Below are 25001 nucleotides of genomic sequence, written 5' to 3'. Positions count from 1 at the left end.
GGTGGCACAGTGGATAGACCATGGGCCCTGGAGTCAGGAGGACCTGAGTTCAAATCCAGCCTCAGACACTTCATCATGGTTTAGGTGTGGGACCTTGGGCAAGTCACTTCACCCTGATTGTCTCAATTTTCTCATCTGTAAAGTGAGCTGAGGAAAGAATTGAAAAATTCCAATATCTTTGCCAAGAAAACCCCAAATGAGGTCATGCAGAGTTGGACATAACTCAGCAACCACCACCACCTCTCACAGGTCTAATGATTTTTGCATGTTTTCCCATCAGACTGAGGACTTCATAGTAGGAGGAGCTACTCTCTGAATGACCCCAGGTTTATAGTCGTGCAGGTGGGAGGAACTTTCCGATGAAGTTACCAAGCCTGTCCATTTTTAACCCAGAGGAACGTGAAGCCAAGCTAAATCCATGAACTTGTCTGGTGCAGGGGCTCCATCTGAACATATGGGTTCCATATCCAAGATTCTAGCATCTCTGGGGTGGCCATTATCCACCCTTCTGTCTGGATGAATGTGGGAGGTATCGCCCTGAGGGCTTGAACTGGCAGCCTCCCTCAGACTTATTGCTCCCCCCCCAGGAGATAGTCTGGGTCTTCCCTTTGGATGGGGGAGTTCCCTCCCCAGGGGGAGATCTGTCATCTCCTTAGATGAGAGGCTCCTTCCCCAGGAGAGAGTCTATATTATCCCCTTAAATGGGACTGATTCCTTCCCCATGGGAGGGGACTGGGGTCATCCCCTTAGATCTGGGTCACTCCCTGGGTGGTGTGCTCCTTCCCCAGGGGAGGGTAGCTCTTGGAGAACTGAACTCCTTCAGTAACTAATTCGGGGTGTCTTATCTCCAGGCCACAATCTGATCTTTATTCGTCCGGGCAAGAGGTCCCTGGTGGTGTTGGACCGGAAGGACCGCCTGGAGCTCATAAAGCAGGCCCACGTCACCTCTTCAGGTCTGCATTGCACCTTGAAGGAAACCAAGAAGAAGGTTTCCTCACGCTACTACTGGCCCAGCCTTGTCCGAGATGTCACCAAGTGGGTCAGTTGAGGTTGGGCCCTGGGGCAGGGCATGGATGGGGCAGGCTGGCAGGAAGGAGAGGCAACAGACATGGATTCCTTTGCTATCTCTGCAGCTTGTTTGCCTGTAGAACCCTGGGAAGGTTACTTCATCTCCCTATGCCTCAGTTTCCTTGCCAGTAAAATATAAAGGGATTGAATTCTTTCATCTCTAACTGTGATTGTCACGTCAGTGTTCTGGCCAAATAGCATCTTGTCTTTGACTTCCAGCTGTATAAGGAAGTGAGGTTCCTTTTGGGGAGGGAGGAATAGAGATTGTCCCTATCCGCTGTAGTGGGAAACTAAGTCCCAAGTGGTAGGGCTAGGTCTGGAACCCAGGGCCCCAGGCTCCCGCCTGCTCCCTCACAATAGAGGAGCTGGGGGCTGGGGGTTAGGTCTGTAAGGGAAAGGGGGAGAAGTCAAAAGATGGGACTGGCCTGGTCATAACCAGGGCTCAGCTTGACAAACCTTGTCCTGGGCTTCCAGGGTGGTGTTAACCGGAAGGAAGGACGTCACTCTTGGGGGTGATGAAGCAAGTCCTGGACTGGGCGCCAGAAGATTTGGGTTGAAGTCCTAACTTAGGACAAGTAGTATAGCATCCTCCTGGGAGTTGGGGAGCTTAGTCAATCCCCAATGGTCTCATCTCCTCTCCCCATAGGTAAAACAGTGTAACTGCTGTCAGAAGTCCCGCTCAGAAAAATCCCTGCCCATTGAGGTAACAGTCCCAAGGGCGTCGGGGTGGGGGTGGGGCAGGGAAGGGAACCAAGAAGGAAGGAAAGCCCTATTGCCACCTTGGGCTCAAGGTTCACTTTTGTCTGGTCACCCAGTTCTACCCAGTTCTGTCCAAAGTGACAAAAATATCTTTGAACTTAGGGTCTTTCCCTCCCACTTCTTAGGCAATCCGCCAAAGGATGAGTACCCATTTCCAGGCCGGGGTCATCACAAAAAGTGCTCCATGAATATTTTGGGTCTAAATGGGATCTTTCTTTGACCTCCTTGAGCTTTAGTTAATCCATTTGACAGAAGAGACTTGTTGGAACTCCTATTCACTGGGCTCCAGATTCTCCACCCAAGGAGGGAGCTTCCCTATGTATTCCACAGGCATATTTCCCTCCCTGCCCCCCCCCCCACTAGCATCACTTTCAAGGGATAGAGGGAGAGGTTGGGGAGGGCTCTTTTTTTGCCATGAAACATGGGGATTCTCTTGCAAGGTCCCTTTTCTGCTTGGTATAGTTCCACTCAGTTGGCATTCCCAGGCCAGGGTTCACTGGAAGGAGGAGAGCTTGGTTAATGGTCTCATTTCTCACAACAGGTCAAGCCGTGTAACAGCTGTCAGAAGACCCGCTCAGAAAAGTCTTTGCCCATTCAGGTAACAGTGCCAGGGCAGGGATGGAGAACGAGAAGGAAGGACAGTCAACCCTATTGCCACCTTGGACTCAGGGTTCATCTTTAGACTGGTTGCCCAGTTCTCTCTGAATTTCCCTAACCTCCAAAGTGATAGAACCTTGGACTTAGAGTCAGCATCTGGGTTTAGGTTAGACTCAGGTGTGTGTGTAAGAGAAGGGGAGGGACGAATCTAGGTTTGAGTTAGAATTAGCATCTTGCTCTCCTTCTTAGCTGTGTGACCTTAGATCCCTTGTCCTCTCTGGTCCTTAGCCTAAATCTTAAGTGTCTGCCCTCTGTGGAGCATGAGGGACTCTGGGACAGAGATAAATGCATTCCTCTTCTCCACAGGGAGTTAGCAAGAGTCACCGCATCAAGGACCCACTGCCTGTGCTTCAGGTGGAAGAAGTGAGTAGGGATCTCTCCCTGAACGAATGAGCCAAGAGACCAGCCTCTCACCATTTCCAACAAGGGGCTTTGGAAATCCTGGAAAACTGGGGGTTGGGGAGGGCACCCTGACTTGCTCTCAAGAGCCCAGGGCCCTTTCCTTACTGAATTTCATGGGCTTCTTCACTTCAGGTTACTCAGGCCTTTGAGCAGGTGGGCCTGGGGGTGGTGGGGCCCCTGGAAGAGACGGCTGAAGGCTTCCGCTTCATCCTTCTGTCTGTGGATGCTTATTCCCGATGGGTGGAGGCAGCCCCACTGAAGGAACAAAATCCTGTGGAAGTGGCCACGGCCCTGATTCCCTTTCTTCTCCGCTTCGGTCGGCCCCAACTCCTAGTCACCACTCTTCGGGTTCCATTTGTGAACCAGGTAAGAACAGAAAAGGAGGGCTTGGGGGTGGGCTCTTCTCATCTTCCCTTGGGGGGGCTGTCCTTACCCTCTGAAACCATCAGGTTGCCCATTTCCCGTCAGCCCCTCTGTCAGCCCCATGTCTCCATTTCTCCTATTAGTCTTGAAGACCCCCCTTAGCCCTTCAGCTCCCTTGGCTCCAGCATCTGTGGCCCCCACCTTTCCAGTCTCTCACAGCTCCTCTACAATGACCCCTTTTGCTTTCAGGTGAATAGGAGCCTCCAGCGCCAACTCCAGGGCATGGGTGTGCCCCTTGGCAAGCTAGACATCGTCATGTCAGCGTTCCAGCCAAAGATCAATAGCATCTTGTCTTTGACTTCCAGCTGTATAAGGAAGTGAGGTTCCTATTGGGGAGGGAGGAATAGAGATTGTCCTTAGCCGCTGTAGTGGGAAACAAGTCCCAAGTGGTAGGGCTATGTCTGGAACCCGGGGCCCCAGGCTCCTGCCTGCTCCCTCACAATAGAGGAGCTGGGGGCTGGGGGTAGGTTTGTAAGAGAACGGGAGGGGGTGGGTCTGAGAAGATGGAACTGGCCTGGTCATAACCAGGGCTCAGCTTGACAAACCTTGTCCTGGGCTTCCAGGGTGCTGTTAACCGGGAGGAAGGATGTCACGCTTGGAGATGGGCAGGGTGGGGTGATGGAGAAAGTCTCGGACTGGGGGCCAGAAGACTCGGGTTGAAGTCCTAATTCTGACCTCCACTAGCTGGGTAACTTAGGACAAGTCGTACTGCACTCTCCTCAGTTTCTGTATCTGTAAAACTGGAGTAGGGGGAGGGGAGTAGTATTGAACAAAGGTTTCCTGACTTGGAATTCCTTGGAAAGCCAAAATCCCTGAGGAGGCTACAGTGGCGGGTTGGGGGGGGGTGCAGGGGGAGCAAGGGGTCACTTTCCTGGGCCTGGCTAAAGGACTCCTGGTTGCTTTCAGGACCCTGTGGAACCTGGTGAAGGGGGAGCTGGAGAAGTGGGACCAAGTTTTGGACAGAGCCCTCTTCTCCCTGAGGACAGCAGTGACAAAGAACAAGAGGAGAAGCCCCTTCCAGTTACTGTATGGCCGCAAGCCCAGGGGCCCCCAGGAGGTTCCCTCCCATTTTGATGTGAGTGCTGGGCCTGGGCCTCTCTTAGCTAATTTTTCTAGGTCTCAGTGTGGCTCAGTCCTGGTTCCTCTCCCAGCCTGTTGTCAGCCCTACCTTCTGCCCTCCCTGCTACCCCTACTTAGGGTTCCAAAGAAAGGACCCAAACCCAGAGTGTCTATGACCAGGAGAACACGATCTGAGATCTCTGTTCTCTGTGAATGGCTTGGATTCATATCTTGTGTTGGGATCTCACAGTACTTTGCCTCACTTCCTCATTAAAGTGAGAGGGTTGCACTTGACCTCAGCTCCCTTCTGGTTCTAACCTTGGGGTGCCCGGTAAGCCCTGGTGTGGGGGCATAGATCTGAGGAGAGGGGTCTCCCTGCCTCTACGCCCTTTCTCTTCCCTTTCTACCACATCATTTTCTGGAATTCAGTCAAACAGTGAAGGGTAGATTGGAGGTTCTCTAGAACCCTTGGTCGGCAGCTTCCTACAATCCTCTCCTTCCTCGTCCCCATTATTTTCTTTGGGCTCTGCTCTTCCCTGTGTGACTCTCCTTTCTCCGTGTGCTTTCTCCAGGTGGTTGCAGCCGATAGTGTAGGAGACACCCATGCCAATGAGGAGGAGCCCACTGAGACCACTGAAACCACAAAACACAATTTGTCTCATCTTGAACCAAAACACATGGGGCAGCCCAAGGGAGACACCATGCAGGAGTCTACTCAGAAGCCTGTGGCAGGACCTGCTCAGCAACCTATAGTGGGGCCCATGCACCAGCCTCTGGTGGAGCTCACTCGGCAGCCCATGCAGCAGCCCGTGACAGAATTTACTCGGCAGCCCATGAACCAACCTATGATGGAGCTCACTCAGCAGCCTCTGAACCAGCCTATGGTGGAACTCACTCAGCAGTCCATGCACCAATCCATGATGGAGTTCACTCAGCCACCCATGCATCAACCCATGGCGGAGCTCACTCGGCAGTCCATGAACCAGTCCGTGAACCAGTCCATGGTGGAGCTCACTCAGCAGCCCATGTTGCAACCTGCTCAGCAGCCCATGGTGGAGCTCCCTCGGCAGCCCATACATCAACCTATGGCGGAGTCCAGGCAACCAAGCAGGCCAGAAACCATGGGGCAAGTCATGCATCAGCCCATAGCAGAGCCCATAAATCAACATATATGGCAACCCATGCTGGGCTCCATCTACCAGCCCATCCATCAATCTATTCAGCAGCCCTTGACCCATGTTATCCAGCAGTCCATGTACCAGCCCATGTACCAGCCTATTCAGCAGCCCATGCACCAACCCGTCCAGCAATCACTCACCCAGTCTATCCAACAGCCCATGCTGCAGCCCATCCAGCAGCCCATCATGGCAGAACCTATCCATCCACATATGCAAAGGCTGACAGAATGTCCTCTTGTGAGCAGCTGGGGCCAACGGACAACCCCCAGCTTGGATGCCCCCTGGGAAAAGTGGGAACCTGGTGGAGGAGCCTTTTGGACCCAGTGGAGGGACCCTGGCAACTAGAAGTTGAGCAACTAGTTTCCATCCCCGAGTCCAATGGGTGTGGGAGGGTGGGGTGTAAATCAGAACGGGTCTTGGGAGCAGACCGTGATTCCTTACATTTGGGACTAAATCTGCGGTCTAGGTCTGGAGGTGAGAATACCTCCAGGGATCGTGGACATTCTGGGACCCCATCCTTCAATTCATCTATGGGCCAGCCATTTGGGGACAAGGTGACAAAAACAATGAACTTATTCTCCTGGGGATAATAGGGTTAATACATTGTTCCATCAGTCCATAAGAATCTTTGATGTTATGGTCATTATGCTGTGTCTTTGGAGATAGAAAGCAGAAGTGAGTCAACCCTCAAATGATTGAGGAGCCATGGACAGATAGGCAGTGTGTCCAAAACTCTTAGTGCTGTTTTAGCCTATTTTAATTATTATTAATTATTAGCCTTTTAATTATTTAGCCTATTAAAAACTTTACAGGCAGGTTGAATGTAGGGCGTGAGGAGGTAGGCACAAGTTGGAGAGATTACCAGAGAGAACGTGGCTTGTGGAGTAGAGGGAAGGAAGCAGAGCCTTCCATGTTGGGAAAGAGGTGAAAGTTGCTATCGATAATAATGGGAATCAGGAATGCTCTCCTGTAGAAGATGGTGCCCAGGCTAAGCCTTAAAAATAAGGGCTTCTACAAGGGATGGGGTGAATCAAGAGTAACGTGGGGGCAGCTCAGCTAGAAGGCACTGGATTTAGGAGGGCCTGAGTTCAATTCCAGCCTCAGGCATTTGACACTAGCTGTGTGATCCTAGGTAAGTCACTTAACCTTGATTGACTTGCTTAAAAAAATTTTAAAAAAAGGGGAAAGAGAAAGTTGTGAGCATGCAGGATAGATTTTGTACACAGACTGAAGAGAAGACTCCAATCCAGGATTAGTTTGACTGGAACTGAGGGTTAGGGCAGAAGATGCAAAAAAAAAGGGGTTTGGTAGGCTGGGGCCAGTTGGGAAACAGTGGAGTCCAAGGCTTAAAGGCCCAGAGCAGGGAGGTCCATGAGGAGAGGATTGTAATGATCCTAGGAAGACCTGATGTTTGTTCTTTAGGAAGAGGACCAATGACATGACTCCCCAAGTCAATTAGGTTCAAGTGAGGCCGAGACCCATCCAGGTCCAGTGTCAGGACTAAAGTCAAAACTGATTTGGGTTGCAATGAATGTCTGTGAGGTCTTTCATGTCTGACCAAGCTCTCAGCACTTTGCTTCATCGTCTTCAGCTGCCTTCACGGCCATTGGAACAAATTGTTCTCATCCACCTGGTCCACGGGGGTGGGGGTGGGGTGGGGGTGGGTGGGATGGGGTGGGTGGGGGAGTCTGAAGTCTCTCACAGCTCCATCCCATGGGGGTGGGGGTGGAGAAGTCTTCACATGCTCGGCCAACCTCATAACTCCAGTTGGAAGACTATCAGTTAAGGTCAACCTGGTTTAACCTGTCTGCTGAGATGGTTTGACTGGGATGTGGCCCCTGTGCATTCTCCATAAAGCTTGGCATTCTGAGTGAGTTGGGTGGAGGTGGGCACCAAAGGTGGATGAGTAGCCTGGGAAAAAAGGGCCTGGCAAGTCCTACCAGAGAAGCTCTCCACCTCCTTGAACACCCCAGACCTCATATAGGCTTGAAGAGAAGAGGGAGAGGTTCATTGGGCCCCCCTTCACATGGGTAAAAGTGGGATGTCCAGGCCGGATTCATGACTGACTCAGAGCCTGGGAAACCCATTAGTCTGAACTGGATCCAAAGAAATGGGCTAGGAAGGAGCAAGAAATCAACAAGAGATCCATTGAACTAGTCTAATCCTCTGGGCAAGCTCACACACATTTCTAATATGATTGAAATCATCTATGAAGTGGAGGGAATTGTATGTCATCTGAGAGAGAGCCCTTGAGGGTGAGCCTGAGGTGGTGCACCTCTGTTAGCACTACTTCATGGAGATGGCCCCTGAGGTCTCTTCCAGCTTTGGCTCCCAGGAGAGCCAGAGAGTGGACTAGACTGGGAGAGAGAAGCCAGCTTGTCTACGAAGCACCCTTCAGCCAGTGGGAGTGGAGGAAGTGGAGGCTTGAAAGGGCAAGGGCATCATCGTTTTTAGAAGTTTGGCTGGGAAAGGCAGGAGAGATGGGAGGCTGAGCTTCAGGGAGTGGCACCAGGGTCAAGTGCAGGTTCAGAAGGGAAGTGAAGGGTCCTTGTGCAGGGCTTGTGGGTGGCCGGGAGGGAAGAGCCCGGAGAGTGGACCTTGGAGAGGACACCAGCGAAGGAGGAGGGCGGGCCCTCCCAGGGGGCAAGATGGAGGGGATCAGGTCAAGGGAAGCCTGCAGGGGGAGCTGCATGGAGGGGAGGCCTGCGAGCCAAGTTTCCCCTTCGTCCTTTGCCCAGGAGGATCCCGGACCCCGACTTTGGGTCTAAGGGAAGAGGTCTGGGGGGTGGGGGTGGGGGCGAGGGGGAGAGCCTGGCGGGAAGGGGGCGGGGCTTGGCCTGCCCGAGCCTATGTGTGCAAAGAGCCCGGACTCTCGACTTGGCGGCCCTCGGGCCCAGTCTTGGAACCGGGAGAGGAGGGTCCTTGCCCTGGTGTTGGCTTTCAGTTGAACTACATGTCCTCCCTTCCCGAAGATCCCTTGTCTTCCAGGGCTGAGCTCCTGTGTCATGCCTGGGCCGTGTTTAAACACGGACTTGTACATGTCACCCCCCCCGGAGCGCCTTGTTGCCGCGGCGTGGGGGTCCCCCGGCTTCCCCCAGCTGGGGGAGGGGGTCTCACACCGTCCTCCGTTCGGGGGTTCCTCAGCTAGATGAGGGCGCTGGGCTGGCAGCCTCTGCTTCTGGAGGGTTCCAGGGGCCCCAAGTTCCTCAGCCCTTCCCTGCCTCCACTGGGGCTCCTGCTAGGAGGCCAGCACGGGACCCCGGGTCTCCCCGGCGCGGCCCACGCAGGCTCCCCCTCACTTTGGGGATCGCGGCTCCCAACCTGCCCAGGCAGAGCCCCGCGGGGCGGCGGCCCGGCCCGCCCCCTCCCCGAGGGGCGTGGCCGCGGGACTCTGGCTCGGCCATTGGCTGGAGCCGAGCGGGTTGGGGGGCGGGGCCCGGGGCGGGGCGGGGCGGAGGGGAGCCGGAGCCGCGGGGCGGAGGTGGCGGCGGGGCCTCGGCAGTCCGTGCAGCAGCCCTCCCGGCCCGGCCCGGCCCGGCCCGGCCCCGGCCCCGGCCCGGCCCCGGCCCTCATGGAGCTGCACATCCTGGAGCACCGGGTCCGGGTGCTGAGCATCGCGCGGCCCGGCCTCTGGCTCTACACGCACCCGCTGGTCAAGCTGCTCTTCCTGCGGCAGCGGAGCCGGTAAGGCTGCGGCCGGCCCGGCCTGGGGGCGGGGGGACCCGAGCCGGGGCCCCCGGGCCTGGGGCAGCCGATGACCGCCCCCTCCCCCACGGCCTCCGCCCCGCACGGGCCCCCCCCCATTCTCCCACTTTCCAGAACCGGGAGGTTGCGGCGACTTGCCCGGAGACGCCCGGAGAGCCCCTCCCCGCCCCCCAGCTTGCTGGGGCTCGTCCTGGTGCCCGGCTGTTGGCACGGGAGCGGGGAGCGCTGGGACGGCCCGGCCTTCATGGGGGATCTCGTGGCCGGCCCAGGGCCCTTGGAGGCTGTGTGACCTTGGATAAGTGCCTTGCCCTCTCTGGGCCTCCTTTTTCTCCTCTGGAAGGCCAGGGGGTTGGGCTCCCCGAGCCATTCTAAGCGCCAGGGGCCCGCCCAGCTCCCACGTTCAGTGGGTCAGTGGGTCAGGCGGTGGGTACCAGCAGGGCTCCCCCGACCCAACTCCACGGAGAGTAGGAAAGGGCCTGGGGTGGGGGCCTGTGGGCCCAGCTGCGGGCGCTGCCAGGGGCCCCGGCGCCCTCCTGGGCTTTTCTTCCTCCCAACCCCCCCTCTCGTGGCCCAGGCTGTCCAGGGACCCAATTTGTTCTTCTTGAATGGAGCCTGAGCAAAGTCCGCTCCCTCTCCTACTCCTGCCCCCCCCTCCCCCCCTGGACTTTGGGATGGGGGGGACGAGGCCCCGGACTTCGTGGCTCATGGGGGACCCCCTCGCTCCTTAGGTGCAAGTTTTTCAGCCTGACGGAAACCCCAGAAGATTACACGCTGATGCTAGATGAAGAAGGCTATAAAGGTAGGTTCTGCCCTGCCCTGCTCTCAGACCCCTGCCAAGGGCTCCCCTGGTTTGCTTAAGACAGGCCAAATGGAGCCTCCAGTCCGGAGGATTCACATCTGGCCTCAGACACATCATACTTAGCTGTGTGACCTTGGGCCAGTCACTGAACCCCATTGCCTGGCAAAACAACAAAAAAAAGCAAGACAGATGTGCAGGAGAGAAAGATCGGAGGCCACAGGGCCCAGTGAAATGGATCCAAGCCGCAGGTCCTGAGTGAAGTGGAGACCCCAGAGGGGTGGGAGCCTTCCAACAGAGGCCAGGGGAGTGAATATTCTTTCTTGATCCTGCCGAGGACATCCTGGGGAAGTCTTGGGGTGCCTTTTTCAGCTCTGCCTATTTCCTTTGGATCCTGATTCTTCTGCTCCTCTGCAGCTGTGTGATATTGGCCAAGTCACTTCCCTTTTCCAAGATTGTGGTTTCCTTTTTGGTTGAAATTTGGTTAGGTACTCATAATAGCTTGCATTGATAGATAGCTTTAAGGACCGCTTTTGGACCAGGAGAGCAGCCAGGAGAGCCCCCCCCTCGGGTAGGGGGAAGGTAGGCTGGGAAAAGGGAAGGAACCTCCCTGGCAATGGAGGGTTCTGATGACTGCTCTTTCCCTTTGCTGGCCTCCGAGGCCCTCCTACCTCCATCTTTACCTCCAGGGGAGGGAACAGAATGAGTGCCCCCCTTTTGCTTCCCCCATTTGCCAGTAGCTGAAGGTCTAGGAGCTGGGGGCAGGGAAGGGAGATGGGAGCCATTAGGTGATTGAGGGAGATAAGATGGAAGATTCTCAAAGTCTGGACCCAACATGGGGGCTGTATATGTGGCAAGGAGCCTGGTCCCTGGGCTGGAAGCTGCTTGCCTTCAGCCCCCTTGCTATTTCCTGTTGTGGCCTCTGAGGCAGGGCCTGGTGCTTGGTGAGGCTGCAAGCTTCTGCTGGGCTTGCCTTCTTCACAAGAGCTCATCTCAGAGCAGCCCCCTTCCTCCCCAGATGCCAGGCTCTCAGTCCTAGGCACTGCTCACAAATGGAGTCACAGGAGAAGAATAGAAAGAGCTAGAACTGAGAAACTCCACAATCTATCTGTGCAAACCTTTCTGTTTACAAATGAGGAAACTGATAGCCTAAGATGAAAAATGACTTCCCCAAGGTCTCCTATGGAGCTTCCTCTGGCAGAGCAGAGAGATCTGAACCAAGGCCACTCTGTGTCTTTCCCACATGGCAGAGTGCATAGTGTCCTGGCCTTGGAATCAGGAGGATGGGAGTCAGCCTCTGACACTTACTAGCTGTGTGACCTTGGGCAAGTTACTTAACTCTGATGGCCCGGGGATCCAGGGCCATCTGCAGTCATCCTGATTCATGTCTGGTCACTATAGGAGAAAGTGAGGCTGGGAACTTAGCACAGCCCCTGTCACTCAAATCCAGCTCATGTGCTTGTCATGGCATCACCTCCCTGATGTCTTGTCTTCAAGAATGAAGGACAAACATTATTATTATTCTAACTGCAAAGTGCTAATTCAATAAGCTTATTAAGCACCTACTGTATAAAGACAAAAACAAAATATCTGCCCCCCAAGGGAATTTACATTCTACTGCTAAGGTGTAGCACATTATTATTACTATTAATAATAATAGTAATAACAATCACAATGAACATTTTTATAGTTCTTTAAGGTTGGCAAAGTATTTTCCTTTCGGAGATAATCTAGGTTAAGTGACTTGCTAGTTTATGTAATACCGCTAGTATTGCTGATGCTGGATTTGAACTCAGGTCTGCCTCACTCTAGGGCTGGTACTCTATGAACTATCACTACTGTCACCTAGCTGCCCCATAAAGCTTTTCCGCCCCCTTAATAGTATTTTGTTTCTTCTTCAATTACATGTAAGACAGTTTTCAATATTCTTTTTTTATTAGAAATATCTTTTTTCCAATTACATGCAAAGTTGTCAACCTTCATCTTTTTTTGCAAACTTTTGAGCTTCACATTTTTCTACCTCCCACTTTTCCCTCCCCCCCAAAGCAGCAATCTAATATACATTATACGTGTTCAGTCATGTTTAACATTTCCACATTAGTCATAACATTCATTTTTGAAGTATTGAGAGTTCCAAATTTTTTTCCTTCCCAAAATATTTTTTTTATCTCATTTGATTAAACACAGACTAGTAAATGCAAAGTGATACAAAGTTATTTCAAGTGGTAGAACCAACAGCATGGGAACATAGTATAAGTCACTTAAGTTACTGTTGCCATTTTTTACCATATTAGCTGTACCTGATCATGAACATTGACTCTCTTTTCAATTACTGTAAAAATTGTAGTTGACTTTTTTTTTTTGCAAGGCAGATGGGGTTAAGTGGTTTGCCCAAGGCCACACAGCTAGGTAATTATTAAGTGTCTGAGACCGGATTTGAACCCAGGTACTCCTGACTCCAAGGCCAGTGCTTTATCCACTACACCACCTAGCCACCCCAGTTGACTTTTTCTAAGTCTGATGTTTGCTTTGTTGGGGGACAGTCCAAATGTGTGGTCTGGTCCATTTTGCCATTCTTGTGAGTTGTCTTCTAGTCTTGGGCAGGCTTAGACCTGGGGACCCTGGGGCCCTGCTCAGAACTTACTGAGAGGGCCTGGTTCAGAGTTCACGGATGGAAAGGGTAAAAGGGAAAATTTACAGGTCCCCCACCCCCCCACAGATGACTTTATTCTTCTCTGGCCACTCTCCTTCCCTGTCCCAGCCTCCTCACCCCAGTTACCACTTGGCCATCTTCATTTAGAAAGGCTTCCTAAGCTGTAGCTGCTGCTGGTTTTTGTGAACTGGAAGGGTTGGGTCTGTGTTCCACCTGGGGCCACAACTGAATTGTCTGTCTACATTCCTCCCACCCACCTCCCTTATGGGGCCTCCTATCTATTGGGGGAAGGGAAGGCCTTTTTATTGGGAGTGCTGATGATTTGTGTGGATCCTTTACTTGATTATTTACCTGTTGTCTGCTCTTCTGGAAAGTAAGCTCCCTGAGGGCAGGAACTATTTTTGCCTTTCTTTTTCTCCAGTTCAGCACCAAGCTTAATAACTGTGATTAATTTGGTAAGTGAATGGGGTGGAATCTAGGAAGGACCCTGGGAGGATGTTGTGAGGAGAGGAGTAATGAAACACAGGTCCTTCATTTCTTTTTTTTAAAATTTAAAGCAAAAGGGGCGGCTAGGTGGAGCAGTGGATAGAGCACTGGCCTTGGAGTCAGGAGTACCTGAGTTCAAATCCGGTGTCAGACACTTCATAATTACATAGCTGTGTGGCCTTGGGCAAGCCCCTTAACCCCATTGCCTTGAAAATTCTTAAAAAAAAAATTTAAAGCAATGGACCCAAGGTCACACAGCTAGGCAATCATTAAGTGTCTGAGGCTAAATTTGAACTCAGGTCTTCCTGACTCCAGGGCTGGTGCTCAGGTCCTTCATTTCAAGTCCACAAGTTGGCCAAACCTGGGTGAGAGATAACCTGTTTCCCTTTCCTGTCTTCCCAGGGTTGATCTGAAGACTTCCTTCCCTTTCTTCTTCCCAAAGCTCTGCCTCAGAACTAGGGAATCTTATAAAAGGTCCCAGGTTGGCTGTGCAAATCCATGCTTTGAAGACAGCCTGAGGATCTGGATTCAAATCCTGTTGCCATTATCTGGTGATGAACCCTGGAGTGACTAACCCTAACCCTAACTCACAACATCCACCAGACTGAGACCTGGGTATCATTTCCTGAGCTCATCTAATTCAAAAAGAATGGGGCCACCAAATCAGATCCCTGCTAGCTGCAAATTGGATTAGAAAACCACATTCTATTCTGTTGTATTTTTATTTATTTTGTGAAATAATTCCCAATCCCATTTTAATCTGTTTCTGTGCCAAAGGTTGCAACTTGGTGGGTGGTATATTTGAAACCTTGGCCCTAACCCAGCCTATAGTTTAGCCTCGGCAGCCAACTTCTCCAGGGCTGCCAACTTCTCTTGGTCTCCGTCTCTTTTCTTTGCAAAAGGAGGAGCTTGGACTAGATGATCATGAAGATCCCACTAGCTCTAAATCCCCAGTATCTTGGGTTCAAATCCCACTCTTGTTTTTTTACCTTTGTGACCTTGGACAAGTCATTTGAGGATCAAAGAGCTTAACATACGGTGTTTTGCAAACTGTAAATTGCTCTATATAAATGCTATCTATGTAACCTCCTTGGGCCTCAGTTTCCTTTTATGTGTAATAAGGAGAATGGACTTGCTCACCTCTGGAGTTCTGGTCCTCTACTCATGGGGAGGTGCAAGGCTCATGACCTTGGGGTCCACATAGGCCTTAACCTGGGACTGGCAGGGTGGGACTCTCCCCTTGACTTTTCCCTTCCTCCTCCTTGACTCTGTTCTTTCGCCTGCCTACCGTGAGGTCCATTAGGACCTGCCTGCCAGACTCCAACCACCTTCTCAGCTGCTGCCTGCTACCCTAGAACCAAGAAGGCAGAGCATCAAAACAGGGTTTCTGTTCCAATCCAGCTGCCCAGACCCAGCTGGTACCAGACTAGACCCAAAGGCAGCACTAGACAGCTTTTTCTTGAACTCAGAACAGTAATGTTAGCCACAGAAGGGCCCCTTTTTGGTTTCTCGGTCACTTTTCAGTTGCATCCTACTCTTCATGTGGGGCTTCTTGGCACAGATTCTGAAGTGATTGGCTATTTCCCCTCCAGCTCATTTTTCAGATGAGGAAACAGACCCACAGGGTAAAGTGACTTGCCCAAGGTCATACAGCTAGTACAAGCCTACAGTTGGATTTGAACTCAGTTCTTCCTGACTCTCAAGTCTGGGACTCAGTCTCCTGGAGGGACTCCTAGTTGTCATCTCTTCCAAGTCCCTTATTTTACGGAGGAGCAAAGCGAGGAGAAGGGACTTTCCTAAGACCATAACTAGTAAATAAAACATCAGAACAGGATCTGAACCCAGAGCTTCTGACTTGAGGTCTGACTTGAGGTTCTTTCCACTGAGCTCTGATTGTCCAGGCTGGCTCCTGGTTTGGCTCTGACCCTCCTCTTCTGCCTAAGATGCCTGAGATGGTGTGGGGTGACTGCCAGGGTCATGGCGAGGTCAGGGCCAGTCCATTTGGAGTGAGAGGAAGGAAGCCAGCTTGGGCAGCCTTGATGCCAACAAAGGCAGCTTTTATACATGCCCAGCAACCCTGGGGGGGGGGAGACTGGGGCCCTACCCCCATCTCCATTGCCCTCCCCCCACCCATCCCAGCCTCTGACCTCAGCCTATTCCTGAGCCAATTCTTTCCAGTCTATCCAGTTCCCCAACTGGATGGAATGTTCAGAGCTATTCAGGCTGCTGGGGGGCATCTCCCACCTTCTTGGTTTGGGATTTGCAGAGAGACAGATTTAGCTCAAGATAGAAAGCAGTTTTTCCAAAGTGGGATGGGTGACTTCATAAGGTAGTGAGCTCCCCATCACTGGAAGTCTTCAAGAAAAGTTTGAATGACTGCTTGATGGACCTTTTTGATCTGACTTGGGTTGGAGTAGATGCCATTGGGGTGCCTCCAAGCTCTGGGATTCAGTCTGGGATCAGGGGTTCTGTGTTATCTTTTTTTTTTTTGCAAAGCAATGGGGCTAAATGACTTGCCCAAGGTCACACAGCTAGGTAATTATTAAAGCTGGTAATTACTAAGACTAAATAATTATTAAGGTAATTATGAGGCCAGATTTGAACTTAGGTCCTCCATCCATTGCACCACCTAGCTGCCTCCAAATCCAGGATCTTTCCTCTGGGCAATCCCCTCCCTGCCCAGGCTTAGTTTCCAGAGGGATCATGAGGTCACAGATTTAGATCTGGAAGCGTTTTCCATCCCCCTTCACCTGCTTTTGCCAAAGACAAAATAGTCCAGAAAACTCTATCTCCTCCAAGGTTGTCCAGCCCAGCCCGTGTGAAGGCTTTTGAAAGGCTTTTTGGCTTTTGAATCCAACCCTAGTTCCCTCAGCTCTCAGGCCCATCCCTCCCATTTCCAACAGGAAGGTCAGGGGGCCATCAGAGCTGTTGGCAGTGCCTGGGCTGGGGGGGAGTGGCCAGAGTGGTGGGTCTGGCCTCCCCGCTCCTGTTCACTGCCTCCCTCTTGTGGTGGTTGGTGTCACCTCATTAGTGAGGGTCCACCCTCTTCCCCATGATGCTGGCTGCTTGGCCTGGCCATTCTTGCTGGCACCCAGGGACTTGGCACCAAGGCCTGGGAACTTTTCTCCCATGGCCTGCTATTCTTTCACCCCTCGCCCTGAACCCCAGCCCCTCCCTGGGTGAGAGCATATCTTTTTTGTCTTTGGGCCACATGGAGTTGGAGGAGGTGGAAAGGATTCTCTGGGCCTCCAATCACAAGATTTGTCCTGGAACTAGGCGGGGGAGACCTGAGGCAGATTCAGGATCCAGTTCTTGGCTAGTTTCAGCCTCAGTTTATACTCTGAAGCTTTAAGATGGGCTAGGACTACTTGCATCTTAGAATCACTGAGCTGGAAGGGGACCCAAGAGGTCCTTCCTTCCGACTGATACCAGAGCAGAGATTTCTGTCAAACTGGCACAATGGAAAGCCTCCTTACTTTGCAGTCAGAGGTGCTGGGTTCCGATCTTTGTTCTGTAATCATCTCCCTGTATGACTGTGGACAAGTTGTTAAATTTGTGTGGGCCTTGGCTCTTCAGCTTTTTTCTTTTTTTTGTTTATTTAGGTTTTTTTTTTTGCAAGGCAAACGGGGTTAAGTGGCTTGCCCAAGGTCACACAGTTAGGTAATGATTAAGTGTCTGAGGTCGGATTTGAACTCAGGTCCTCCTGACTCCAGGGTCCGTGCTCTATCCACTGCACCACCTAGCTGCCCCATGTATTATTTTTTTTTTTAGGTTTTTGCAAGGCAAATGGGATTAAGGGGCTTGCCCAAGGCCACACGGCTAGGTAGTTATTAAGTGTCTGAGACTGGATTTGAACCCAGGTACTCCTGACTCCAGGGCCGGTGCTCTATCCACTGTGCCACCTAGCTGCCCCCATGTTTTTCTTTTTAAAGAAAGATTTTATTTGAGTTTTACAATTTTCCTCCCATTCTTGCTTCTATGCCCTCACCCTCCACAGAAGGTATTCTGTTAGAGTTTACATTGGTTCCATGTTCTACATTGATCTCAGTTCGATGTGATGACAGAGAAATCATATCCTTAAGGGAGAAAAACAAAGTATGAGATAGTCAAATTACATAATAATATAATGCTCCCCCCCATTTGATGGTAATAGTCTTTCTTTGTTCCAAGTCCATAATTATTTCTCTCCCTTTAGTATTTTTTAAAATATGAATTTCTTGGGGTGGCTAGGTGGCACAGTGGATAGAGCACCGGTCCTGGAGTCAGGAGGACCTGAGTTCAAATGTGGCCTCAGACACTTAATAATTGCCTAGCCGTGTGACCTTGAGCAAGTCACTTAACCCCATCGCCTTGCAAAAACCTAAATAAAAACAAAAATAAATAAATAAATTTCCTTATTCCAGCTACATGCAAACATTCATTTTTTGTAAGCTTTTGTGGTCCCCATTTTTTTCCTTTCCCCTTGCCTTGACAGTGAATAATCTAATCTAGGTTATACATGTTAAACATATTTCCATATTAGTCATGTTGTGAAAGAAGAATCAGAGCAAAGGGGGAAAAAACATGCTTACAGAGCTCTTTTTCTATAAAAAGAAGGAATGGGATTGGCTGCCTCAAGGGGTCTAAGTCTCTGGCTTAGAGAACCCTCTTTTTCCCAAGCAGTCTGTCCTTCTTTGGGACGACAAAGGGGAAATTTCAGTGGTTCGCATGTCCTTGTTACTCCCTAGGAGATACTGTTGCTCACACATACTGCATCATTCATCTGTGTGATACTCCTGGAGGGGATCCATATGGCCCTTGAGAAGCCTGAGGCCTGGGGCAGCTAAGTGGCACAGTGGATAGAGCACCGGCCCTGGAGTCAGGAGTCCCTGAGTTCAAATCCGGCCTCAGACACTTAATAATGACCTAGCTGTGTGGCCTTGGGCAAGCCACTTGACCCAATTTGCCTTGCAAAAAAAAAACACCCTAAAAAAAAAAGATAGAAGCCCAAGAGGACCACAGTGGGGAAGTGACTTGGCTAAGAGATCAGTGGCTTAATCGAGATCTTTATTTTTGTTTTGTTTTTTGGCAAAGTAGTGGGGTTAAGTGACTTGCCCAAGGTCACACAGCTAAGCATTTATTAAGTGTCTGAAGCCGGATTTGTATTCAGGTCCTTCTGACTCCGGGGCCGGTGCTCTATCCACTGCGCCACTTAGCTGCCCCAGGTCAAGATCTTCTGATGCCTACTGCTGGGATTCTTCCCTTCCAAGATGGTGCTGTAGTTGGGGGAGGAGAGGAAGGAGGAGGAGGAAGGCGTTGGCTCTCATGCATTGACCAGTTCTCTCTTTTCCGCAGAGCTTCCCCCATCAGAGTTCTTGCAGGTGGCCGAGGCCACGTGGCTAGTGCTCAATGTCCTATCCAACAGCAGCTCAGCCACCAATTTTCAGGCTGTCGGCGTCACCAAAATCGCCAGGTCTGTCATTGCTCCACTGGCTGAGCATCATGTCTCGGTGCTGATGTTGTCCACGTACCAGACCGACTTCATCCTGGTGAGACGTCCAGGGGTGGGGTGGGGGAGCATCACAGACCATGGCGGATCCTTTGGCCTGCAGGAGCTTGTGTCTATCTTCGCCCCGCAGCCTTGATGAGAGAGGGAGGGTGGTGTTTTTAACTTCTGCCTCAGCCCAGTTCTGCCAGGCTTTGAGGGCAAGACTGGGAGAAGCAAGATGGAAGACCAGTCGTTCATTCCCCTTTCCCAAGGATCTCCTGGACAAGATTGTTTCTTCCACTCCAAATCCAAGGGGGGTCCATGGGCTTACAGGGACAGGAGAAGGGAGAGACACACCCAGAGACAGGAGGAGAAGTAGAGACAGAGAGGAAGAGACACTGGGAGAAAGGGAGAGAGAGAGAAAGATGAAGAGACGGACAGAGAAGAGAGGGAGAGAATGAATGAATGAATGTGAGAGTTGGTGCTTCCGCAGTCTATGTAGGAATAAGCTGAGGAGATTGGGTAGTCTATCCATCATATGTACGAAGCATGTGTCCATGTGGGAGGCGGGTGCCTTGTCCCCGTGGATCTGTGTGTGTGTTGGGGGTGGGGCAGGGAAGCCATCCCACCAATGAGCCGGCTGCTCAGCCTCTGCTCTGGTACGTAGGTTCGGGAGCAGGACCTGCCTGTGGTGATCCACACTCTGGCCCAGGAGTTTGCCATTTACCGGGAGGTAGATGGAGAGCCTGTGCCCGTGACCTGTGATGATGCCAGCAATGGCTTCCACAAAGCCAAACTGGGTGAGGGACCGCCAGGGTGGGGGAAAGGGGTCGGGCTACTGGGTCTGGGTTGTTCAGACTCTGGTCCCAAAGGCCCTTTCAAAAATTATTAATTATTAATGGGGATGGCTAGATAGCACAGTGGATAGAGCACCGACCCTGGAGTCGGGAGGACCTGAGTTTAGATCTGGTCTCAGACACTTAATAATGACCTAGCTGTGTGGCCTTGGGCAAGCCGCTTAACCCCATTTGCCTTGCAAAAACCTAAAAAAACAAAATGATTGTTATCACTTCTTTCCCTCACTCTCCCCAGAGCCAGCCCTTGTTTGGTTTTTTAATTAAAAAGAAATATTTTTTAGAGAGCCAGTCCTCATAACAAGAAGGGAAGTGGGGAAATTAGTTCAGTAAAACCACCCAAACCTCAACCTAATCTAAACATGTGTGCTGTATTTTTCACCCACAGCTCCCTCTCTCTGGAAAGGGGGGGCATGTTATTACCTATAATAATAATATTCATATCCCCTCTTGTGGCATTATTAACCAAAGAAGGCTGAGGGGCGGGGGGGCACTAGCCTGGCTCCTCAGGTGAGATGACCTTGACCCAGAGAGAAGGGTCCTGAAGTTAATGGCTAATTGGCAGGGGGTCTGGAGACAGGGATGAGGACAGGAATGGAGAGGGTCTTGGGGGAGGGGGGCTGGAAATAGACTATCTTTGCCTTTCCTTGGCCACGTGGGCTCATGCTGTGTGGCCACCAGGTGGTGCCACATCCCCAATCGTGGCAGGGGCGTGGCTGCGAGCCAGACAGGATTTTTAAGGCTTCTTCCCTTTTCCCTGAGTCAGGACCCAGCCCCACTGTGCACCCCATCCAGAGCCCCCAGAACCGATTCTGCATCCTCACGCTGGACCCCGAAACCCTCCCTGCTATTGCCACCACACTCATGGATGTTCTCTTCTACTCCCACAGGTAGGGACCTGGAAGTGGCATTTCTGCCCCCCTGTTGTCCCCCAGCCCTTTCCCTTGCCTTCCACATGGGGAAACTGAGACCCAGACTGGGAAAAGGAAGGCCATATCACTAGAATCATAGGACTTCAGAACTGGGAGGGAACTTAGAGCAGAAAATACATAATTGGAAGGACCTCTTATATTTCCCATCCCCTTCATTTTTCCAGATGGGGAAGCTGAGGTCTGACTTAGGGAAGGTCACAGAGCAAATACAGAAAATGAAGTCAGGAAGGGCCCTTAGAACAGGGAATGTCCAGAGCTAGGGAGGGACCTTGGAGTATAGAATGTCAGGACTGAAAGGGACCTTTCAGATCATCTAAGAGAATATTTTACATATGGGGAAACTGAGACAGGAAGGGACTTTCCCAAGGTCACTCCAGCGATTCTAGCGTCATTCCTCCCTTTCTCACCCATTTGCATACCCCCATGCTGAGTTGAGCTTCTGGCTGTTTCCCAGTCCCTTCAGAGGGATGAAGGGGCTGTTTGGGGGGAGGGTGAGCTGACTGTACTCTCTCTCCACACGTCCCCAGTGCTTCAAAGGAAGGGGCTTCTGATGATCCGGACCTTGACTCCATCCCCTTCTTTGCCTTCTCCCGGATCGAGGGCTACATCTCTATTGTGATGGATGCAGAGACACAGAAGAAGTAGGTAACCTCACCCTCTGACCCTGGGTGGGGTCGAGGCCAAGGCCTTTACTTCTCAGGCGAGGGTGAGATCCAAGGCCTTGGGCGGGGGGACGCATCCCTCTGCTAGTCACAGAATGGAGTGGGGCCTTGGAACATGGACGAACAGACCTGGGAGAGCTCTTCAGGATGATCTAGGCCAACCTCCAGCTTTTACAGAGGCAGAAACATTTTGAGAGAGGGGAAGTCTACCACCCATGGTCACCCAGGGTTGGAACCAAAAGCCGGACCTTGTCTTGAGGCTGGAAACCTGCCGCAGCCCTGGGGAAGGAAGTAAAGAGGGTGAATTAGGGAGGGAGCTGCCAACTCCACCTTCTCCCTCCATAGGTTCCCCAGTGACCTGTTGCTCACCAGTTCCTGTGGAGAACTCTGGAGAATGGTTCGAATAGGGGGCCAGCCCCTGGGCTTCGGTGAGTCCTGATTGGATCTGGGACCAGACTAGCGGTGGGCAGAGGTCTTGAAACTTGCAGACATCTTTGGCACCTAGGTCTGGGTGAGGTTCCTGACCAGCTCAGCCTGTTTGGGGGGGCAGAGGGGGGTTGGGACCTCACAGTGAATTCTTTTGGGAGGCATGCCTTCTTTGTTCTAGTCTCTGAGGACAGACATACAAATGAGACAGTTCCTGTCCTCAGGGAGCCTACAATCTGCTGGGGGAGACCCATTCACATGTAAAGAAATACCAGAGGGTTCTCACATTTGGGGTGACTGGGCCAGGCTCAATTGGAGGAGGTGGCAATGGAGCTAAATAAACACTGGAGAAAGGCAAAGACTGGGGGAGGGATCAGAATGTCATATGGGGAACAGATCCATTGCATTCTACAGAAGAGGAAAGTGAGTCCCAGGGACTCATCCGAGCTCCCTGGAAGTCTCAGAGCAGGTTTAATTGTGTTCTCCCCAACAAGGCCAGTAAGTGTTGGGCTTCAGCCCTAGGCACAGTCCCCCACTGCCCCCCTTTTCACTCACTTCCTCTGTCTCTCCTTGTCCCAGATGAGTGTGGGATTGTGGCCCAGATAGCCGGGCCCCTGGCCGCCGCGGACATCTCGGCCTACTACATCAGTACCTTCAACTTTGACCATGCTCTGGTGAGTCTCTTCCTCCTCTCATGCTCCCCCTTCCCTAAAGCCTGGCCCCCCTGGGAGACTTGGATTATCCCTTAACTTCGTATGGGCATCATAGATGGACCTTTAGACGGTCTGGTCCAGATCTCTTCTTTGGAAGTGACAGAAATGGACCCAGGGAATTGAGGAGACTTGCTGCTGTCACTAGCCAGGCAAGGCCCTGCCAAGGATTTGCTCTTAGGTACTTCCCATGTAGGCACTTTTCTGGCCTAAGTTCCCTCCCAGTTCTGAAATCCTGATTCTAGCGCTATGGCCTTCCTTTCTCCAGATGGTTGCTGGTGTCAGGAAGTCTGGTCACTTCCTCCCCTTCCTCTCCTCATTTCTCTTCTCTTTGAAGCAGGGCCCAAAGGTCCTCTGAGTCCTGGGGAGGGATCAGATGGCTGCATCCTCTTGTGTTCACAGGTACCTGAGGATGGCATCGACAGTGTCATAGAGGTCCTCCAGAAACGTCAGGAAAGCTGCCGGTAGTGACAGGATTGGAACTTAGCTCCCTGGATAATCCCTACCATGATCCTCTTCTTCGGTGGGACTCTGGTGGTTCCCAAGGCCAAACCAAAGCTTTCATGGGTGTTTACCCCTTGGCACGGGGCTGAGCTGGTGCCCCCTCTGTAGAGGTGTGCATGATGGGGATGTCCTCTAGTGCCACCTTCACTCTCATTTTCACGTAGTCCTGTTTCCTGGTCCTGTTGCCTGAGCAGGGGAAGGGGACTGGACTCCTACCTAGGGGTAGGGGACTGGATGCCCTGGGGCAAGGGGGAGAAGGGGAGATGACTTCAAGTCTTCCCTTCCATCCTTTAGAATCTGGGTTGCTTTCTTGGCCTCCTCTTGGAGCTGGCCCTGCTCTGAGACCTGGACCCCAGTGGGTACGGGGCAGGGAGGGCCTTCACTCTAGGCCAAGGCTGGTTCCCTTTAGTTCTGCTCCCCCATGTCCTCCCCTGGAGGAGACCTAAGAGGCCTGGCCTCTACTGCACAAAACACTCATGTGTGCCTTATCCGTGAAGCTATGTGGGCGTATATGAGCACCTACAGGGTGGAATCATGGTGCTGTGGATGGCTTCATGTGGGAAGCCTCCAGCTTTAACACTCCCTGGCCCTGGCCCCTGGAAGATGTCTTTGCACAAACCCCCTCCAGGTGGGGTCAGGGGCTCCCTGGGAGAGGGCTGACCCCCTCTGTCCTATCTTCTGCCCCTATCCATGGTCCTGGGAGGGGGCTGCCCCCTCTCTATCCCATCTCCAGCCCCTCTCCATGTTCCCAAGAAGAAATTGCACCTGGAGAGGGCTGGTCCCCACATCATTCCTCTCCTCGGGGATAACCTGGGCCCTCTGACACACCCTCCATTCTTACATCTCCATTTTTAAAAAATCTCCTCGGCAATAAAGCACTTTGCCATCTCTGGACTGTGTCTAAGACATCAGTGATGTGTCCATGCCCTTGCCTGCCCTCCCTAAGGGACATCAAGGCAGATCTTTCCAAACCTGAGCTCAGGAAGGGCAAGGCGGAGCCGCCTCATGGGCTTTAGTAGTGTAGAACCTGGGTTAGAATTCTTCCTGAATGGCCTTGGGAAGTCCCTTCTTTGGGCCTTGCACTCATGGCTGGGCTGCATCCCTTCCAGATTCCATCTCTGATCCCTAAGGAAGCTAGTGTGGGAGGAGAATGGGATTTCAAGTTGTAGGCTCTGGGTTTGAATCTTAGCTCTGCCCCAGGTGGCCACAGGTAAGTCACAACCTTCCTGGCCTCAATATTCTCCCTCTGTAAACTTAGGGTTGGAGTTGAACTAAAATTGCCTCCAAAGCTCTCCTCCCTCTTCTTTTTCATACAAGGCAATGGGGTTAAGTGACTTGCCTTACCTGCTAGGTAATTATTAAATGTCTGAGTTCAGATTTGAACTCAGGTCCTTCTGAATCCAGGGTCCATGCTCTATCCACTACACCATCCGGCCACCCCCCTTCTCCCTCTTGGTTCTCTAATTTTAAAATGAATTTTTCTTGTAATGTGGGGGGAAAAGGAGGGCACAGAAAATTAGAAATGGAAGCTGAAGTTTCCAGACTGAGAACACTCTAGAACTGGACCAGGACAAAGACCCTGTAGCATCTAGGATGGGCAGAGGCTATTTGGTCCTGCCTCTCACTTTGCCTTTCCTCCTCCCCTCTACCTTCAGAACCCACCTTGAGGACTCTAAATAGAGGCCCAGGGTGCCATGCTGGGATTTTCCTCTGAGCCCATCTAGTCCACTCAACCTGAATGGAACCTCCTCCCTCTATAATGTTCCTGATAAGTGTTGGCCAATTTGAAGACATCCAGTGATGGGCAACTCACCATCTAATGAAGCAGTCCCCTTCCCCTTGGGATGGTTCCAGTGATTAGAAAGTCTTTCCTTTCATCAAGCCTAGCTCTCAACCCACTCTATGCTCCTAATTTGGCCCAATGGGTTCTTAAGCACCTACTGTGAACTGGACTAAGTCCTAGGGATACAAAAGGCAAAAGACAATCCCTGCCCTCAAGGAGCTTCTGGGCTAATGGGGGAGATGATCAGCCAAGATACAGAGCCACACCATAAACCGGATTGAGAGGGAAAACACAGAAAGTAAGGGGTTGGGAAAGACCTTGGAAAAGATTTTCCTTGGGACTTGGTGGAAGCCAGAATGCAGAAAGGGGGAAGGAGAGCATTCCAGGTAGGAGCCAGACTCAGAGATGGGGTTTCATCTGTGAGACTTGTATCACTGGATCCAAGAATGTGTATCAAGAGATGAAGATGGAAGACTG

General features: G+C 51.8%; 1 protein-coding gene and 1 long non-coding RNA gene across 2 annotated transcripts; both read left to right on the top strand.

Moving 5' to 3' along the window:
* Window positions 1-762: 762 nt before the first annotated feature.
* On the top strand, window positions 763-2827 carry LOC141498090 (uncharacterized). The gene is made up of 4 exons (XR_012471552.1): window positions 763-1039; window positions 1715-1771; window positions 2369-2425; window positions 2791-2827. It is a non-coding gene; the product is annotated as an uncharacterized LOC141498090 (long non-coding RNA).
* Window positions 2828-9018: 6191 nt separating this feature from the next.
* Window positions 9019-23635, top strand: CASTOR1 (cytosolic arginine sensor for mTORC1 subunit 1). Its single transcript, XM_074206333.1, has 9 exons — window positions 9019-9230; window positions 9980-10050; window positions 18521-18714; window positions 19321-19453; window positions 20274-20397; window positions 20967-21080; window positions 21447-21529; window positions 22107-22201; window positions 22640-23635. Exons 1-9 carry the CDS (start codon window positions 9118-9120, stop codon window positions 22703-22705), a joined length of 993 nt encoding a protein of 330 aa, XP_074062434.1. The 5' UTR covers window positions 9019-9117; the 3' UTR covers window positions 22706-23635.
* Window positions 23636-25001: the final 1366 nt, after the last annotated feature.

This window comes from Macrotis lagotis, chromosome X (genome assembly GCF_037893015.1).
Source record: "Macrotis lagotis isolate mMagLag1 chromosome X, bilby.v1.9.chrom.fasta, whole genome shotgun sequence".
Taxonomy (NCBI): Eukaryota; Metazoa; Chordata; class Mammalia; order Peramelemorphia; family Peramelidae; genus Macrotis; species Macrotis lagotis.
The sequence above is the reverse complement of the archived record's forward strand: the minus strand, read 5'-3'. Positions and strand labels throughout refer to the sequence as shown.

Coding starts and splice junctions, on each gene's coding strand:
- CASTOR1 (XM_074206333.1), top strand. CDS start 9,118: ATGGAGCTGCACATCCTGGAGCACCGGGTCCGGGTGCTGAGCATCGCG. Junction 18,715..19,320: donor ACCAGACCGACTTCATCCTG/GTGAGACGTCCA, acceptor TCTGGTACGTAG/GTTCGGGAGCAGGACCTGCC. Junction 21,530..22,106: donor GGGCCAGCCCCTGGGCTTCG/GTGAGTCCTGAT, acceptor TCCTTGTCCCAG/ATGAGTGTGGGATTGTGGCC.